Source organism: Anopheles coustani, chromosome 2 (genome assembly GCF_943734705.1).
Source record: "Anopheles coustani chromosome 2, idAnoCousDA_361_x.2, whole genome shotgun sequence".
In the NCBI taxonomy this organism is placed as follows: domain Eukaryota; kingdom Metazoa; phylum Arthropoda; class Insecta; order Diptera; family Culicidae; genus Anopheles; species Anopheles coustani.
The window spans coordinates 71,480,511-71,499,649 of NC_071289.1; the positions used below are offsets into that span (position 1 = coordinate 71,480,511).

At 41.7% G+C, this 19,139-nt stretch overlaps 2 protein-coding genes across 9 annotated transcripts in view; both read right to left on the reverse strand.

The window, feature by feature from the left end:
- LOC131262074 (myc box-dependent-interacting protein 1) overlaps positions 1-2,827 on the reverse strand; it is a 38,314-nt gene extending 35,487 nt beyond the window's left edge. For all 3 annotated transcript variants that reach the window (XM_058263991.1, XM_058263989.1, XM_058263990.1), the window contains exon 1: positions 2,570-2,827. In XM_058263991.1, coding sequence (XP_058119974.1) covers positions 2,570-2,638 — 69 coding nt within the window. In that variant the 5' untranslated portion in view covers positions 2,639-2,827. The remainder of the gene's footprint in view (positions 1-2,569) is intronic.
- Positions 2,828-5,960: 3,133 nt separating this feature from the next.
- LOC131262435 (acidic leucine-rich nuclear phosphoprotein 32 family member A) lies at positions 5,961-14,775 on the reverse strand. Of its 6 annotated transcripts, XM_058264437.1 has the most exons (6): positions 14,497-14,772; positions 12,987-13,602; positions 9,633-10,009; positions 9,506-9,555; positions 7,982-8,419; positions 5,961-7,917 (listed from the first exon to the last, which is right to left on the reverse strand). In XM_058264437.1, exons 2-6 carry the CDS (start codon positions 13,032-13,034, stop codon positions 7,856-7,858), a joined length of 975 nt encoding a protein of 324 aa, XP_058120420.1. In that variant the 5' UTR covers positions 13,035-13,602; positions 14,497-14,772; the 3' UTR covers positions 5,961-7,855. The 6 variants fall into 6 exon arrangements, with proteins under 6 accessions (XP_058120420.1, XP_058120416.1, XP_058120417.1 ...); XM_058264433.1 differs by lacking the exons at positions 5,961-7,917; positions 7,982-8,419 and adding an exon at positions 8,603-9,186 and having other exon boundaries at positions 14,617-14,775; XM_058264434.1 differs by lacking the exons at positions 5,961-7,917; positions 7,982-8,419 and adding an exon at positions 8,603-9,186 and having other exon boundaries at positions 14,580-14,775.
- Positions 14,776-19,139: the final 4,364 nt, after the last annotated feature.

Genomic DNA, 19,139 nt, shown 5'->3' on the forward strand with positions numbered 1-19,139 from the left:
TAAAGTTCTGGAGTTCCTAGAGATCAGGAGTTCTTAGAGTTCGGGAGTTCCTACTGATCTAGAAGCTTTCTTGATACATATGAATTGTAGGGATTACATGTTTGAACCGTATTAGTGGCTTATAGAAAATCTCATGCATGGACCATTTAAGAAATAGTTCGTTTAAGTTAATATGCATGCTTTTTAAATTTAATGCTGAAGAATGCTGATTTGATTTATTTATCTCTAATCGAATCAGTTACAAAAGAGTTTGTTTTGCTCCCACGCCTATCAACGGACAATGTAGTCTAAAATGAAATTACTCCACCGTTTAAGTACAAACTCTACGGTAAACATGAATGCTATTTCCTCTTTATACGTACGTCTTCAGTAACAATGTATTCGATAAATTGAATAAAGTGATCGCGGCGACAATGTCTGGCCCTCCGGGTAACGAAGTGCCGCTTTTCTTCGGCAAGAATGTTTCCAACCGGTCTCCTGCAACATTCACACCCCATTATGTTCTACTAATAGAGAAAAAAAACCTCTGCCAGACTGAAGGGCATGGCAGTTGTGTGCGTGTTTGTAGATGTCGGTCGCTGGCGGCGGATGCATCTAAAACGAAGCGTGCGGACCTAGAGCGTCTTTGGGTCGCGTCTTTGGCCGACGATTCGGACCACGGACCAACGAAACTCTCGCTCTCGACGACGGCACACACTGAGGCTTTGGTACGACTTTCTTTTCGAACCTCTTCCGGGCCTTTCCTTCGGGCGATCCAAAGATGCGCATACTTTCCAAACGGCGCTCGTGTCGCACCCTGACGAAGGTGCAATGAACGTAAGGCGTTCGTTATCGCTTTCGGAAATTGAATCACCCCCAAAATGACTGGGGCATTTGCGGATGCATGGACCGCGCGGTTGTGCAACGTAACAGTGAGGCGGCTCTAATGCACACTTGCTGGAGGATGGTATTACCTCGTGGCCAGACTGGGTAGTCATAAATGTTCATCGTATCGGTGGGAATATGGCCGTAACCAATTTAGTTGATAAACTTTTATAGGAGTAGGTTAGCAGTTTTGCTAAAATTTTACCATTTTAAAATAAACCATCTGCTTACATTTGTTTGTCTGAAAATTATATCCCTTTTGTATTTGTTTCATGCAAAAGTTTAACAAATTGAATTTCCATCCAAAACAAAATGCAAAAAATGTTTCGTTTAATGTATTTCTATTTTTTCAACAAAAATGTTTCAAAATGAAGTCTTGGGATTTTTAATAGGCACTTTTTGTGTGCACACTTTGCAAAATGTCTTTTTTAAGTTGTTTATACTACAAATCAGATGAACAATAATGTTCAAGATAACAGCATAGCTTCTGGTGAAAATGGAAGGCGATCTGGCCACGGTGCCCTCATCAGGTTTATCAATTGTTTTACGAAGCTTAGGGGTACACTTAACGCTGGTAAACTGAACTTTACAATACTTTTACCGACTGGAGGAAATTCTTGACATTTTTTCGGCACGTGGTTTTTTTCTGATTCCTTACACAATAACCTTTCCAGGGCTGTCAAATTTATCTAAATATTGTGATGTTAAAGATGAGAATGTATTTATTCAAATCTACTGCAAGAACTTGTCAAGCGCTCTGCGATGTGCTCAAAACTGTAGTAAGGTCAATATGCTTCGAAAATTGAAAACTGCTTTGAAGAGTTGCCTAAGTGCTTGATTGAAAGCCATCTAAAGAGGAAAATCGGCGTCGGAAATCGGATTGTAACCGCGTTGAAATAAATATGATCAATTGCTCAAGGGCAAGAGTAAAGAAAATCTATTTACGAAGAATTATATTTGTTGTCGCACACTTTCACATCGAATATTTCAATAGAAATAAATGTGTCTGTTAAACTCTATAGTACAGCCACCTCTTTTTTGATTAACGATTGAAAGCGTTTAACATCGGCCAAAATGACATAACATGTAACTTACGAGGTACTTAATGCGATTGTCCACCCTTCCATGTCCATCGGGGTTGGGACAACCGACCGAGAAAAACCCCAGACGGACGGCATGGGACGGGAACAAAAATCGTATCACGTCAGAGGCCATCCGCGCAGCCGGAAAGGTGTAGCTGTTCTATTTTCGGACACGTTGATCGGTCAACCGGCTGAAGCGGCGACCAGACGACAAACCCGACACACCGCAACGGGGGCCTCTCGTCCGCAACAGTGTGGCACGCACGTTAAGTCCGGCCGCCGTGAGAGATCGAAAAAAAAAATAGGCGGAATAACAGAATCTCCCCAAAGAGTCCTTCGAAATTAGAGACTTCGAAGAAACTGAACCTACGGCGGCCCCGGCCGATTTTTTGGCTCAGGATTTGGCCGCGAGTTCAAACGGAGACACACAGCAGAGACGCACACAACCGCACCACCGGACCGAGCCGGGTTCCTTAATTTAGAAAAACCAAACCTAATATCGCTTGCCAACCCCTCGGGGTCCCCCGGGGGAGCCAAGTGTCGCCGGGTTTTGAAGCTTGGCTTTGGGCAGCTTGAACATTGATTTCAAGACTGGTCGTGCTGCTGGGTGGCGAACAACCTACCTTTTCCTTCGCTCGGCCAGCGTGCTTCTGGACGGATTTTGCCAGCAAAATTCCTTTATTTTCTGCCATCTCGAATGCTGTTTCGCGCGGCGACGGTGGAGATATTGCTGTTGGCGGGTTGGAGGCTGTTTCGAATGATGTTCGTTTTATGGGTACGGTGCACTGTGTTGTCCTTTTCGAGATAGCTGCGATTCGGCTTCCGCTAACGAGGTTCAACTGCGCCTTTCACACACATTCACACACGAGACACATACACACACCCGCTTCCTCTTCCGGTTACCGGATGTCGTTCGGTAAGCTTTGATTTAAATAAAGAAAATAAATTATCAAAACATGAATATCCACAAACGAGACCACTTCTTTAATTATCCTCCTATTGCTCCTCCCAGGTATCCTTTCTCACCCTTCCACAAAATCAAGTTTTAGTGGATAATCACGTTCGAAGGGCGAAAAAAGGAATCAAAGGCACACTGAGATTGCTCGATTATGATATTATTAATGAATTTCATTTTTTGTTAAAGGTTTTTTTTCCGATCAAAGCAATCAGAATGTTTCATCACAGTGGCACTCGCACGGTAGGAAAAACAGAATCACAAACGCACTTTCACGCTTTTCCGAATGAATTGGCTTAACTTGTTGCCATTTTCAACGGGATGCAGCCACGCACGCACATACGAACGATGTTGAATAAGTTTTCCCTTCCCCTCGTTGTCAAGTTCGTAGAATTCCAGATGCAGCTGTTTATTTTTGTTTTGCTATTTTTCTTAGACACGCTTTTCCATCTCGTGCGCGGTACCGCGCCACCTACACACACACACAAAACGGGATTCGTAGTGTTGTGCACTACAATGGAACCCGCGTTTTTCTTAGTTCATTCATCCTGCTGGTCCACTTGTGCACTTCTGTTTCTGCGATGATGGAGGGAAACTGTATCGAAGAAGGAAATTGCATCGAATCGCAACCCCGTATGACGACCACACAAGGGTTCACTTTTGCCAGGTTGACCCGTTTTTCGCTGCGTGTAGCATTTTTCTACGCAAAGGAATGTGGTTGCGACCAGACAATTTTTTTTACAATTCCTGCCTCGTCTGGGTGTTTGAAGAACGGTGCACCGAAATGTGCCAAAAGTGGAGCAAACGGAAGGCTAATAATAATTATTATCACGGTAATCGTAGACACCACCCGCACACCCCTCGATCGCATACGCACTTTGTCAGCACAGCGGGGAGGATTGAACGGAGAAGAAGTGGTAAAACCCGAGAGCCCTATGCAAAGTAAACAGAAAACGCACTAATCGAATCGATTGTTGTAACGGAAGGGCAGCAACATGTACGAGATATATGGCTTAGGGTGGAACGAAAAAAGAAAAGAAAACAACCACACGCACAAGCTGTGAACGAATTCTGTTGGCAATGGGAAAATCTTTCTGAACAAATCAAAAACACACAACACAAAAAAGCGACTAGTACGGCAAGCTTACACGATGGAACGCCACTGACGGATAGCACGAAACTGAACGACGCGGTCTCGCGGTGACTTCGCGGAGCTTAATTCCCATCGCTGAAACCGCAGCTACACACAGCGCAATTGGCTGTCATTTCAGTGTCATTCGCAAGGTTGAGTCATCTCTGCTTTTCACGTCTCTATATCTTGGTTTTGTCAAGTCTAAAAATGTACAAATTTTGACGGTTTGAAAAGGTAGAATTTACGATTAATTTAGTTCCAGTAGATAAGAGTGTTCGTTAAAAATGCAAATTACTAATTGTTTCCCCTTTTTGAGTGGAATGATATGGTTGGTAGCAAGCGACCTACCATAATGTATTTTGTGGTTCAATGAATTCAATGTTGCAGAATTGAATTAATTTTTTTTTTTTAACAATTACATGATTGGGTAAAATCCCAAATGAAGCCCCCCCGGCGCCGCATCGTCATCATTTTTTCCACGTTTTCGCCTGAAAGTTATGCAATAGGTGGCACATCAATTCAGTTTGAATATTTGAACCGTTGATGTTCCGTTACAAGCTGTAATGATTTGAACTAATCGGTTAAACTGAGCAAGATGGACATCATAAACCAATGAGTCGGAGTGAAAAAATGAGTATGAAACGGCGGCGCGCCCGCAGCGAGCGTAGCGAGCGGACTGCGCTAGGTCTACCGAAAAAGGGAGTTTGTTATAAATTTGTGAAATAAGGGGGGCCCGTGGGCCCCCTTCATACCGCATCCCTAGGTTGATGGCGTAGCCGAATTTTCATACACTCATGCAAGTTATGCATGAGGGATATTATGTTGTACATCCTTTCCAGTATAATAATCATCTTTAATTTAACGAGATTTCAATTCAAACGGTTCACACAACGGCATTTGTTTCACCAATTGCATACCTTTAAGGTACATCTGCTCACAAATGGTGTAGCCACGACAGCGATTTTGGTGGGGGGGCTTCATTTGGGATTTTACCCATGATTGTTTTGGTATTACCAATTCCAACCAGCATCGCGCAGGTGTGCATAGTGTGTGCCAGGCTTTAGAATCGCTGTCAAAAGCCATTGTAATATAACCAAGGTTACTACAGATTTTTCGTTTTCGAACTAAAATCGGTTGAACCCAAAGTTGTTCCTGAAAAGAACGGTCTGTTTAAAATTTAATTTTGTCAATGTAAGATTTTTCCGGGCTTCCTAATGTGGTTAACCGAGCAATTCAATTAAATCACACCTCTGACTACGAGTTGACCATTAAAAAATGAATGAATAAATGAATTGGCAATAATCGATTCGCAGTCCCGCCGGTGTTGTTCCTGTGAAGGTCGTTGCTTAATCTTCATGTTTATCCTGTTATCTCATTGTTAATACTTTTAATCCTGATCCAGCACATGTTTTCTTTCAACTCTACGGTCACGTTTTAGATTATTCCGAAGTAAAACACACATCGTTATGATAGAAAATTTCTGTTTTGTTTTCTGATGATTTATTTAAACAAATATACTTAGTAATTGTAAATTTTGTTCCATGTTTGCGCACTCCTTCCGTGGTTTTTCACACTTATCAAACCCGGAATACTTGAAAGTTTTCCCCCTCGCATCCACCCTCATATTCTGATTACTTTATTTTGTTTCCTTCACAGGACCTGTCGATTCATTTCCTTTGTTTGCATGTGCTTACAATTGTTGTTCGTTCATATGTTGCACGTCACCGTCAACATATATTGCCATGTGATTGCATAAAGGGCACGTTTGGTTTCGTCCCTCGACAGAAACAAGCTTAAAATTGCATCAAAATACCAACTCTTACCAAATATTTCAACTTTTGATTGTACCTCCGAAGCAAACTTCGATGGTTCGGCCTTCAGCCAACTGACTCAGTTGGGCCTGAAAGTGTGTTTCGGGTTTTTTAAAAATGTTGTTCAAAATGATTTCCTCAACAAATGCAACAGGAATACATGCTTTCAGTAACGGAAAACGTTGCTTCATAGCGTACAGACACCAAAACACATTTGGAATTAATGTTTGGCATTTTAAGGCAAAACGAGTAACGTTAACAGTTGAACGGAAAGACGAAAATGATATCAGTCAAACATCCACGTTATCAATCGTATGCAAAGAAGACAAACGTATGTTTGCGAGAAAAGCAATGAGTAGCATTAGATCGAACTCGTTTTTCCACATAGAAAGAGAAAATAGATTGTTTTAGGAAATTCTCCAAACATTTCCACATGTTATACCACACTAATCCTATATCCTTTGCTTTGATTCTTTGATGTTTTGATCTGGCTTAAAATCCTATAACTAAGTTGTATTTAAGAACAAAATGATTTATAGATTAATTCTTTTATAAAAAATTAATACGATATAGATGTTTCACACCGGCACCCACCCAACCCTTCGGGCAAAATATCCTGCAATTCTCAATACCTATTAGCCGGCTGCCACACGGAAGCTACTGTACAGCATTTCCACCGTCGGTAGGAAAATGAAAAAAGGCGCCCGCTGTTTGTCGTACGGATCAATCTGGGATAAAAATGACTTCAACACGTCGCACATCTTAATCTCTTCATTGCCTGCACGCCCATTTCCTCCTGCTGCCACTACACGAGAGAAAGAATCATGTTGACTTTCAACCTGGTATATGAATGATCTAGCAGGCTTTGCTTACTGACTTGAATACTAACGAAAACCATTGCCTGAGTAAATGATCGTATGCTTACAAGGAAAGATTTAAAATTAAAATCTTCAACAAATAAGTTGGTCACACTTAGCAAAATAATAATAATAATAAAAATCATTGCTTCGAAACATTAACAGTAACATTTCATTGGGATTTTTATCGGGTGCTGTAGGTTTAAATTAATGCGTTTCTTTTATTTTTTGTCCCGTTCTAAATATTCAACAAGTGCATTTTGCTCGCATGGGTTTAATGTGTGTGTTTAAGCTGTTCAAATTGGTATCCTGGACGAATAAAAAAAAACAAATAAAATTAAAGGACCAAAACGTGGAACTAAGGTACAAACATAGACAAGAGATTGAAGAAAACAATAAAACCAAAAGAATGGACAAAACTTTCTTCTCATATGATGTGTCTTACATAAACGGAAATAACACTACAACATAAGGGTATTTAACGAATAATCCAGTAGTTCCTTTGCGGCTCCCCCTCCCACCCCAAATATTCAATCATTTGTGTTCCTCACGCATGTGCGAATGATTAAATGACCATTCACTCACCCCTCCCGCCTCTTCCCAGTCTCCTTACATGCGATTACAAAATATTCACAAATTCGAGGATAGAGTAGTTCCGCTCCGCTTTTCCGGTTTTTCACTCTCTCTCGTCGGTATCAGCAAACTGGTGAATTGTCGCAACGTTTCTATGTCCTACTGTATGTTTAAAGTTTTGTATTTCTTTCCTTCCTTACTCTTCTCCTCCAAGCTAGTCGGTTCAAAACGGAATAGTATTCTTTTGCTCCGCAAAGAACCATTTAAATGTATTGTTTGTATGGATGTTGTATCAGATTTGTTTGTTTGATGGGTTTTTTTCAAAGATGATTACACTGTCCTGTTGTTGGTAAAGAATGTACTGCATGAGGGTTTGGTTCTAATTTTGCAAACGATTTTGTTTTGGGGTGGTTGCCAGGAAATCATCTTAATGAATACCTCTCCTCCTCTCTCCCTTTCTCTCTCTTTCTGTGTGAGGGCAGGCGAAGCCCCCGTCTGCCTGTCCCGTATGTGTTGGTTTTGTGGCCGTGTCTCCCTCCTTTGTACCTCTCGTCGTCTTGTCCTCTACGATGCGTGGCTGTTTAACCATCGCTATCAGTGCCTTCGAACTTTCTCTTCTTTCCTCTGGTTTCCGATTCAGTAGCTGAAAAAACATAGATGGACACCATTAATATCCTACATTTGCTTTCATGCACTAGCTTTCATACCTTTCGCTTCGGAGTCTTCCTCGTCAGCGGCGGCGGCACTGGCTGCAGCTTCCGTCTCTGTTGTGGTGGTTGTTGTTGTTGTTGCTGCTGCAGCTGTGGCGGCGGTTGTTCCTGCCTCCGCTTCCGCCGGGGCATCTGCTGCCTCGGCCGCCTCATCGCCGTCCTCTCCATCTTCGCCGTCCTCGTCTTCATCATCCTCTTCCAAGCCGCTACCGTCACTATCCGGTCCGTCCTCACCATCGTTCGCACCGGCACCACCGCCATCCTCTTCGCCATCGTCTTCCTCATCCTCCGTGTCAAACTCGTCGTCTACGTCGTTGTTGTAATCACTCTCCACGCTCTTCCAGTCCTCCTGATCTTCCTCGAGGTTCTCATTGTACAGATACGCCAGTGAGACGTCATCCGATTCCTCGCACGAATCTTCCTCCTCCTCCGTGCCTGAGTCCGTATAGCGCGAAAGTGGGAAAGGAAGCAGAAAATATTTTAAATAGTACATCAATAGTTTAAAATAGGTGCCTGGCGACAATGGTTCGATATATTCTCTGCCCTCACTATTGTTGATGAACAAGCAAACAAACACACACGCACACCTGGAAAATTATCAATCACGGAACCTACTTCTGAAACACAGGATTATTATTGATCAGCAAGGCTGTTATCACTTTCAATGTTCATTATCGGATGTTCTTGAGGATCCTCTCCTCCCTCTTCGGGACCTTCACTGTCTTCCATACTATTTGCCTCCTCTAGCAATATCCCTTCCTCTAGAAGCGGCTGCTCTTGCCGATAATATAGCTGATTAATGAGAGCCAAGAGGGATGCAAATGAAAGAAGAAGTGACAGAAAAGAAACCGTGCTTCTTTCGTCCTGTTGCAGCTGCTGCCTCTGCTGGTCAAGGAGCGAATTTTCAGCCGCCTGTTTGCGTTGAATCTCCTCGTACAACTGATCGAGATCATCGTTATCGCCGGCCCGTTGTTGACCACCAACGGATGCAGAGGCAAGCATCGGTTCCTCTTCGGTAAGCTCGCGCTGGCCAAGGTTGGCATCAGTATCGGTGGTTCCATTACCACCCCCTGCCGCCAGCAGGGCAGCCTCTTGCGATCGTTTCTGTCGCACACGTGACTCGAATTGTTCCAGTTCGTCGAGATCAATTTCGATACCATTGATGGAGAACTGTGAGGGATGATGGTGCGGGTTGCGATCATCTGCAAACAGGGTGGGTTCGTGGCAGTTCGTTCTTTACAACATCCAGGTTTATTTCTAATATGGTGTGTGCCGTTTTGAGGCTTGCTTGCAATGGAAGATACCGACAAGGGGAAAGCGGTGGTAATGTGTAGGAACAGCTTAAAACAAACTCATTTGCAACGAGCATAAGGTACTTCATTGTTCTTTTAAAACGTTAAACAGATCGTATGACTGGTGGTCACATATTTACAAATATTTTAACTTGTTCGATACGTTAGAGAGCGTAGGAAATTGCGAACCTATCCGGGGCAATGAGGAAAAGCAACGTTTGATACCTACCAACACATTCATCGTCATCGGAAGGTGCTTCTGCGAAATCTTTATCAAACCTGTAACGAATGATACGAAATTAGTTAAACAATACACAACGAATAGAACTATTTATTGATAATGCAACCATGCTTACCCATCCAGATATGCCAGTGATGGTATCAGTTGGAAAATTTTGTCACGATAGTTCTCGATCAGTGTGACCTGATTGTTGAACAAGTCGAGCACTTCAAGATTCTGCAGATGCTTCAATGGCTGCAGTTCATCGAAATCTTTGATGCGATTTCCGGACAAATTCAGATGCGTCAGCTTCGGACTGCCTGTCAGGTTGGTCAGGCCATTGGATATTCTGTTGTCCGATAGTTCGAGCTTACGGAGGTTCGATAGCTTAGGGAAATTTTTCAGCGATACCAGCCCAACGTTGATAAGGCTGAGTGTTTCCAGTGCGGTTAAACTGTCCGTCAATCCTTCGATGTATGTACTCCGACAGTTGTCAAGGATGAGCTCTGTGATCTGGAAAGGAACACAATTTAGAAAAAGAAACATTTTAGCATCAGTTTGGAAAGTAGTTAAAACGAAAATTCGTTAAAGAAAGGTTTGTAAATCAACTGTACTACATTTTTTAAACAACTTTTAGTTTGAATTATCATAATGTACAAAGAAGAGATCATATGCTCGATCACAAAACATGATGGATATTTCTTATTCGATTTTATGCTTTGTTCCAAAACATGAATGAAAAGCTGAAACGATCTTACTAGGCTGATGCAAACCAAACATTTTTTAAATTTTAGTAATTACCGTTCTACTTCAACTTCTTCATAAAAACGAAGGTAGTTTCAAGCAAAAAAAGATCTAAAATTACATATTTCCATTTGCATGCATAAACCGTAACCGCCTGCCAACAATTATGAGCACGACATTGAAAATCATGTGCGCCAACTGACACGGCTAAGTGTGAGTGATTTGTTGTTGAAAAAACAAACCTATACACCTTCGTGCTGACCGGTACTGAAACTCGCACGCACACAGATTTACAAACGTGTGGTAGTATTTTTGTAGGTGTAGGTGCGACGGCCGTTTGTGTTAGTTACTATTGCAATGATCGATTTTCAACAAGTCCGTTAACTCGGATTAATGTTCAAGTTCCGTTCCAACGGATTAAAATTATAAATGTTAGTTGTTTAACTTCCGTTTCCAATAAAGTTCAGAGAGCTCCAGTTAATAAACTTTATAATATCTATAGTAAACTTCCAGTTTTTTTTCCATTACGAAAGTGACAAATTCGTAACAATAACGAAGTAAAATGAGGACCGCGAGTTTAAAGACGAATTAATAAAGATATAAACTAAGTACAGCATAAAGAGTTGCAGCAAATGAAAAACAAGGGCTAAGGATTTCAATTGTTTATCAATCAAATCTGAATTTTGATAAACTAATCAAACAAAGTGCAATAGAAAACACATCTAGCTTTGAGAAAAGCAAGCAATCCTTCATCCATAGAAAACTCGCCGAGTATATGTGAGCTACTCACTTGTACGCACACATCGATAAATGTTTTTTTTTTATAAATATGAAATCATACCACTCACGACTGAGAGGGACGAATGAATGTGTGCGCAAAGTACACGCCAGTCGCAACCAGGCGTTCACATGAGCAGGCTGTAGGTCCCCGAACAATTATGCAGGTGAAAATGTCCCAAACGCCAGTGCATTTCCGGCTGTGTGGCTTTTCCGTGAGGTCTAGAGGATCGACAAACGGTTCTTCGCCCGAATGCAATGGAGGTGCTACTATCCTGGTGCGAGTCCGTCTGGTTTAGTGATGCAAAAATGACAGTGCAAAACGCCACCGACCGAAGACCCCCGTAACGAGGTGAAAATCAAAGATGGCGGCATGGTTGAAAATTTTACAAAACCCTTCTCTCCGACCCTCTGCCGTGTTGCCCCTGCCCTAAGAGGACCACAAAAGATACTCTCACCAACACACACAAGCGCGCTCACACACACACACACGCGTGCTCGCACACATACACTCTCGCTGTTGGATCGTTGTGTGCGTCGACGGTATTGGTGTCGATGGTGAGGATGAGTTTGTGTATGAATCGAAACTTGTGTGCTATTGATGAGTCAACAGTCGGTGTGTGCGTGTGTTTGGAACGGTACGTCCGAGAGCGCGTTTGCTTTCGGAAAGTGCGTAGAATTTTCTTTGCCCAATAATTTTCGTTTTCGATCAAACGCCTTGCATGATATTGCTTATTTTAATTGATGGAATCTTGAATCTCTTCAATTTCAGTGCCTCCTGCGGTTGAAAAATTGAATCAAACAATGATCAACAGAGCACATGAAAACACACCATATGAGCGAATCGTTATCACGTACGCCAGTAGAGGTAAACCGCCGTGTTGGGCGTATGCGTGTGTGTACGCGAGCGTTTATGTTGCTTCGAAGACTGTGCTTCTTGAGCATACACACGAACAAAACAACTACACTGGCTCCCGCGCTTTCCCTTGACATTTCCTTCCACAAACTGCTCACAGAAAAGGCGCGCGGTACCCTTCCAATAGTATGAGTTTGCATGCATACAATTGATGGCAAAAAAAACTACTCGTTTGGTGGTCGCCCGTCGATCAAAGAGTTACTATTACGAAACGTCGTAATAGCGTGAAAATGGTACAAAATGACGCTTTCACGATCAGAATGAAGTTTTCACGGCAAACCATTCATCAAACGCAGCTTCCTCTGTTACGGCATTCGAAATTATGCAGCACACGGTTGGAAACCGGAAAAATTATATCAACGCTTACACCGAAAGAGCACGCGAGAGAGAAAAAGATATAGTGGGAGAGAGTTGTTCTTCGGAGGTGCAAGGATATAAGGGGCACAGTTTTTTTTTATTCTTTCTAATAACCACCTCGTTGAAGCAATATGGCGGAAGCCGGAAAGCGAAAATCATATCGATATTTACTAAAAGCTATCTTTCTTTTAGATCATGCGAAGATACTACGGCTTTGTTTGTAGTAAAATGTGGACACGGATGCGCACGGCTAGGAAATCAGCATTCCTTGAAAAGATGATAACAATCTTGTTGCATGCCACCGGGAACGGATCAAAGTAGACTGCTAAACATATTGCGATCGGGTTTCGATACCATTTTAATGTGGTCGCTTTGACTCACGAAACATCGGATGGAATATATCCAACGAACATGCAATACCCAAAACGACCTTCACAGTAGGATGAAACAGTTCATAAACAAACGAACCATCATGTTTCATGTTTTGCAATGACCTTTATAGATAAAGGTTGAGTTCCACGAGGGAAATGTACTTCAAAATTGAACAAACATCACCTACAGAAAACAACTGGTGGAAGGAAATGCTACAGTAGATTTTGCAAACCGAACGGAAGGTTAGGTAAAGGTTAGGAGCCATCTTCAGTAGGCCAATTCGTAAACAAAGGTGCACTAAAGAGAAAAAAACTACAATCTTACCTGATCATCCGAGCGGCCTCGTTTTTCCAACAGGATGCGTTTCTCCATTGTTTGTGAAGTGTTGGTTGTACGTTTGTAGAAACAAAAAACACCCTTTTTCCGTCGAACAGAACACACTTCCGCGTTCAAACACCGACCGGTAAGAAACCCGCGATTCGCACAGGACACCTCTCTTCGCTTCTAAAGTCTTGCGTCGGACTCGCGACCACGTTCCCGCTTGGAAAACGATTCCGATGTTTGTTGTTTTCCTTGCACCACCCGACCAGACTGGGTGCGATTGTTTCTGGATGCACTGAGATTGTTTTTCTGCTTGCCGTTAATGATGTTAAGCGCTTTCGCTAGAAAATCTTATCGGTATTCCGCCGTCACTACACTATGCACTCTCGCACTCTGCAGTTGGTCTGCTTTTGGCGCCTTCTCGCTCTCGTCGGCTGGTCAGCACTATGCTGCAAGAAGAGGCGCAGACGGGAGTGACATATACGTCTGTCTCTCTACAACACACCTTGGAGCATGGCATACACGCACGCACACGAGACCATGTAACGTGTCACACACATCTACAGCAGGCTACCCGCGGCTCTGAGGGACGGACCAGTCGCGTGTCGGATTTTTCGTGCTAATGGGAAGAAAAAAAAAGAACTATTTTCTAAAAATTGTCTCGATTATTATTACAATTAATGTCATTTTCCGTGCAATTGTGGCAGAAAAACATCTCGTAAAAATCGGTTTTGTTACCTATCACCTCGCGAGGACCTTAAAAAAAAACAAAACGGCTCATCAACGCCAACTAGAGCGATCCCGCCGATACAGTTGCCACCCCCTACCCACACCGCGAAGATCACACACACCCACTCTCCACTTGCGCCCTTACCTTCCGGCCCGTAGGCGATAGGATTCCTTTTTGGGGTTAGGATAGTCTCGCACTTGAGTTTTATTTTGTTACCATCTCCTCCGCTTCGATCGGCAAATAGCATGGAAACGGATGGTGTGGCTGCTTGTATGTGTCTGTGTGTGTTATGTTATGGGGATCTGCTTTATGCGTGCGGAGGAAAAAAAAAACGCGTCCCAATGATGGTCGGTTATCGGAAATGCACTCGTAGTAGAGGGGCACCTTTTTAGCAAACGAGAACGCGATAAAAAAAATTGAAAAATGAAAAAAAAAACACCGAACCCTTGCATCCCCGTGTGCATCGATTGCACCCCGCGCGGAAGAGATGAACACCGCACCGATTGCAGCCCGGGGGCTCGAAATGGAGGAAAATAAATCAAAACAGGCTGCGTGTGGTGGGCTCTAGGTTACGCAGCGTCTACTGTGTTGCCTATTTCGGACAACTTTGCGCTGGGATATGGTTGCCTTTTTTCGTGCCCTATCTGATGATTAGCGATTGGTGGTGGTTGGTTCGCGAACGCACTCTGTCGTGAACGTGTTTTCCTTGGCCACCATGCACACGGTTGTACGAACGAACGTACGCACGCACGCACGATTGCTGCCGTACCTACGTGTACTTACACTTCCGTCCAACGAATTTTGACCGGTTGCACTGGATGGGGACACACGGGAGAAAAAGACCGTTTGTTGTACCAACTATTCACCTGCTACGAAGTTCGAGTCACCTTTGGCAAAACGCACCTCTCTGTTTTCAAGAAACACTTCCAACGAATCACTTTTATTTGACGCGTCTTCTCTGCACGCCTTCAACTCGCGTGTGTTGTTCGTCGCTTGTGTGACTGAAAACGTTTGATTAATTTTTTCGATCACCTAAACTTGTACCTTCACTGCTGCTGCTGCTTCATCTGCTTCTCGAATAGTAGTATTTCATGAACGAATGCTTCTGGCACTACTACGACTGTTACCGTTCCGATGGGAACATGTTGTCTCGCTTGAACACCGCGCGGTGCAGCGGCTGTTGGACATAGTCCCGTCTCGCTTCGTCCACGGTGAAGATACGAGCGGTAACGTGTATTTCCACACCACCAAACGATTAACGAACACATGTTGCCCGGTGTATGACACGACGCGTCCGTACACACAGTGTATTGCAATGAAATAGCGCAAAATAGCTGTAAACGTACGCGTTCCTGCATTGCACTGGTGGTGGTGAGCTGCAGAAGCGGTGAGTGGTTTAAATGCGCGCGGAAGATGAGCTCCATCTTGCATACAAGTCGTTGAGGGTTTTCGTAACGATATCGCAGTGCAAAATGTTTGATAAATAGCGGAATACTACAAATTTAAAACATTTATTTGCATTAAGTGATCTGTTTGTGAACGACTTACACAGTACGAACGATATTAATCACATATATTATCAATTCGTCCTCAGGTTTTTGAGGTTACAACCATCGTCACAATAAACAAGGTATATAGAACAACTTGCAGCGCATGGACAGTGGTGGAAATAAGTACAATATATTGTAATATGTAATATGTAATATATTATAATATGCCGATTTTGGCGTCTAGATACTATTAATAAGTGCAAAAGCTCCGTGCTGACCTTAATCAACTGAATAAGAGCAATTCGCATAGGTACTAGTGATGTGCGCTCTGAGTGAGAATGAGTGAGTGATTCGAATCTAAATATTGAATGAACTATTTAAATCCTAACAGACAGTTTTTGTGACTCACTTTGATTTGAATCCTTAACTGGGATTCGAATCCCAAAAGAATGAACGAGTTGGTAAAAGAGTCGCTAGTCGCCATAGAGAATCGAATCCCAAGTTGTGATTCGAATCCCAAGTTGTGATTCGAATCCCAAGTTGTGATTTGAATCCCAGTTTGGGATCACTACATGGGCGACTAGCGACTCTTTTACCAACTCGTTCATTCTTTTGAGTTTCGAATCCCATATAGTGATTCCCAAACTGGGATTCGAATCACAACTTGGGATTCGAAACACAACTTGGGATTCGAATCACAACTTGGGATTCGAATCTCTATGGCGACTAGTGACTCTTTTACCCACTCGTTCATTCTTTTGGGATTCGAATCCCAGCTAAGGTTTCCAATCACCTCGAAGGTTAATAAACCATTTTACACGTTTTAAATCACAAAAGAGTGACTTAAATATTCGAATCATCGTTATGATTATTCACTCTGATTCAAATCTCTAGAAAGAGTTGTTATTCTCATCACTTATAGGTACCCACTTGCTATACGACATTTCGAAAGCATTTTGTATGGCGCTGCAACGAACCAAATATTTAATTCAATACATACTTTGTTCAATACATCATTTAATAAGACGTTACATTAAATAAAGTGTTTACCATATTCTCTTCACCTTCGAAAAATATTTCAATAAAGATTTATTATGAAATTTCCCAAATCCATTTCGGGTTTTAGATCACAAACAGATTTCTTAGAACTTTTAAAAAATAAATACAAATGATTTGAAAGAATCCAGCAATCTTTCCATGTTCCATGCACATTGCAAACTAAAAGAATCTCTTTGTAAAATGTTATAATGAGATGTTGTATCATTTTCGGTGGCTTACCTCATTTTTGTATTATTTAATCTGAAACCATGGTTGTCGTGTAACTCAAGCAAGGAATTAAAACACTAATTATAATGTTGGAAGCTGAATAACAATTTTTGGAATACTATATATTTAACCATAAAAACATCTGTCTCATTGTTTTTCTTAATAATTTTATACAAAACATTACAATGAAATTTTACATCGTTCGCATTTCTTTTTGTGTTCATTCAAGGTTTTAGCTGACTTAGTTTGCTCCGTATTCTCGAGGCTAAGAGGATGCTTCTATTCGTTTACGGTGCTACTCAACACACACCCGAAAGATACTACAAAACGGGTGCCTTAATTTATTTCGATTCTGCAGCTTTTGCGGATCTGCTATCGAGTGACTAATTGTTCTCTGCTTCGGCAAATCAAACAGCACTTTCCCGTCTCAGTATTATTCTGCATTCTTTTCTAAGGTTGCTACCAACGCCTGGTAAGGATAAGACAACTTTTTAAGTTTTATTTTCAAAGTTCCTCTTACATCCTTGTTCAATTATTCTTCGCGTCTCCCTTCGGGAAGCATACACTATCCTATCCCCTGTCTTCTGGTTGGTAGTTTCATAAAATGCGCTGTTCGGCAAGATTCTCGTCGGTAGATTCGTTCCATTTTGCTACAAAGATGTGATTTGAAGATTGTGTTCTGTTAATTACTAGATCTAGAAAACGGAGAGCAGACTAAAACCCAGATTCTAGTGTATGCAATTGGCTTCCTTTGTTTTGCTTTTTGGTTCCCTCGCGACCATTTAGATTGTGCGACGGAACAGGTATCCGTCATGTTTTGCTATGCATTTTTATTGTTTCATTGTTGAGTTCTCTTTGGGTTTTGTTTATTGAGCATTCAAGGTGCCTAGATTGAGCTTGTCGACTTATGTTTCAGCGTGGTACATTAAGTTCTATTTGAATATTTGAACCAATTTGCGTAATAGCCTAACGCTTCCGAACCGGTTTCCTCGCTAACCATTTTCACTGCTTTACCTTTCTCCTATTGAATTGAGTTCAGAAATGTCACTGACCGTGTTTTTATACTTTCTGTGTTCATACAAAATATTACCTGAAAATTTTTAGAATAAAACGGTTCTAAAAACTCGATTATTACGCGTCATAATAGCTTCATTCAGCGAAATTTGCTGCCTCGGCATGTTCGGCGTATTCCGCTAGAAAATTGATTCAATTTAAACACTTCTTTGCTGTCCGTTTCCACCGTTCCTCTTTTGGCACAATCTGAATGTGACGCTGCTGATCGAGTTCCGATTTTATTATTCTGAAATATTCACTATTGGCTTTGTGTAAGAGTGACAAAAAGAATTTTGTCGTAGTGTTTTGCAATCTGTATGTTTTATTTTCGAAAGTTAAAAGTCCACTTCGCGCCCGATGTGCACCAAATATTGCTGTTGTAACTCTTCGTAGCCTCTTTTCCTCTATATATTGTTTGCTAATCTTATTTTGCTGATGTTATATTGAACATGTTTCATAGTTTGGTTTAGTTGATTGTTTTTCTTTTAAGTCACAGTAGTGTACAGAGTTTGTGTTGTAGTGTGAGCGGCTTTCGAAACTATTGACAGCATAAATTCGTGTATTCCTTAGGACGTTCCTAACTCCTAATATGTTTGATTTTGCGCGTTCGATTTTTGATATCGTTCTTGAAATTGTGAGATTGCATTGCACTCGATTGTTTCAGCTTTCTGTATGCCCTGCGCGTCTTGTGCCCGTACAGAATACAAATGCTGGAGTTACGGAAAATGATAAAACACACTTGACAATAATTACGGCTTCGAGGCAAGGGTCCGTTTCTATGGCGCCACCATACACCCCTCGTGTTGATTGACCGTTGGAAGTTTCTCAGTAGTGTGTGTTTTCCCTGTTCGTTTGATCGCTAGATTTTTGTTTGTTTGCTTGTTTGTCTGTTTGTTTGTTTGTTTAGTTAATACTCATTATTCAACTGTTTTTTTTTAACATCTCACTTTCGTTTCTATTTTCTCTCCTTTTCTCCCAGATTAACTACGCAACTTTTGACATTTAGTGTGAGTTTGTGTCTAGTTTTCTTAACTAACAATTTGTTTATTTTTACGTTTAGCTTCATTCGCATACATTCACTGTTGCAAACCGGGTTAAATGTCCACTGCCACGAATTACATATCCATTAACGAGTCCTACATTATTTTTACAGTACTGTGCACTAATCCATAGCATCGTTTAGCTTATCAGTTTTTCCGGCGTTTTTTGTCTCTTTTATTTGTTTTGCTTTCGGTTTAGTTTATTGTGGGTGATTATTTTTACCAATTTTCTATTCGTCTCTGTCCGTGTTAGCTCTTCGTGTTAGTATGTTTGTTTTGATGGAGCTGTTTTTAGTGTTTAGTAAGACAAATTCTTACACGTTCATAATTGTTTGATGTAAGTGAGTACAGTAATGCAACTAAGAAATGTTCCGTTTTCTTGCCCATCGCCACTGTGCGTCCTACCGCCTTGTTTTGATTCTTTCAAAGGTATGGTTTGAATCAAACTTTTTGAGCCCTACAGCTGAGTGCGGAAATCATATGATCTGGTTCTCGTAACCACTCGCTATTGGATTAGGTTTGTCACACGTGGTTTTTCTATAGCGATATTTTACTCTCCCTCTTCGCTACACTCCGA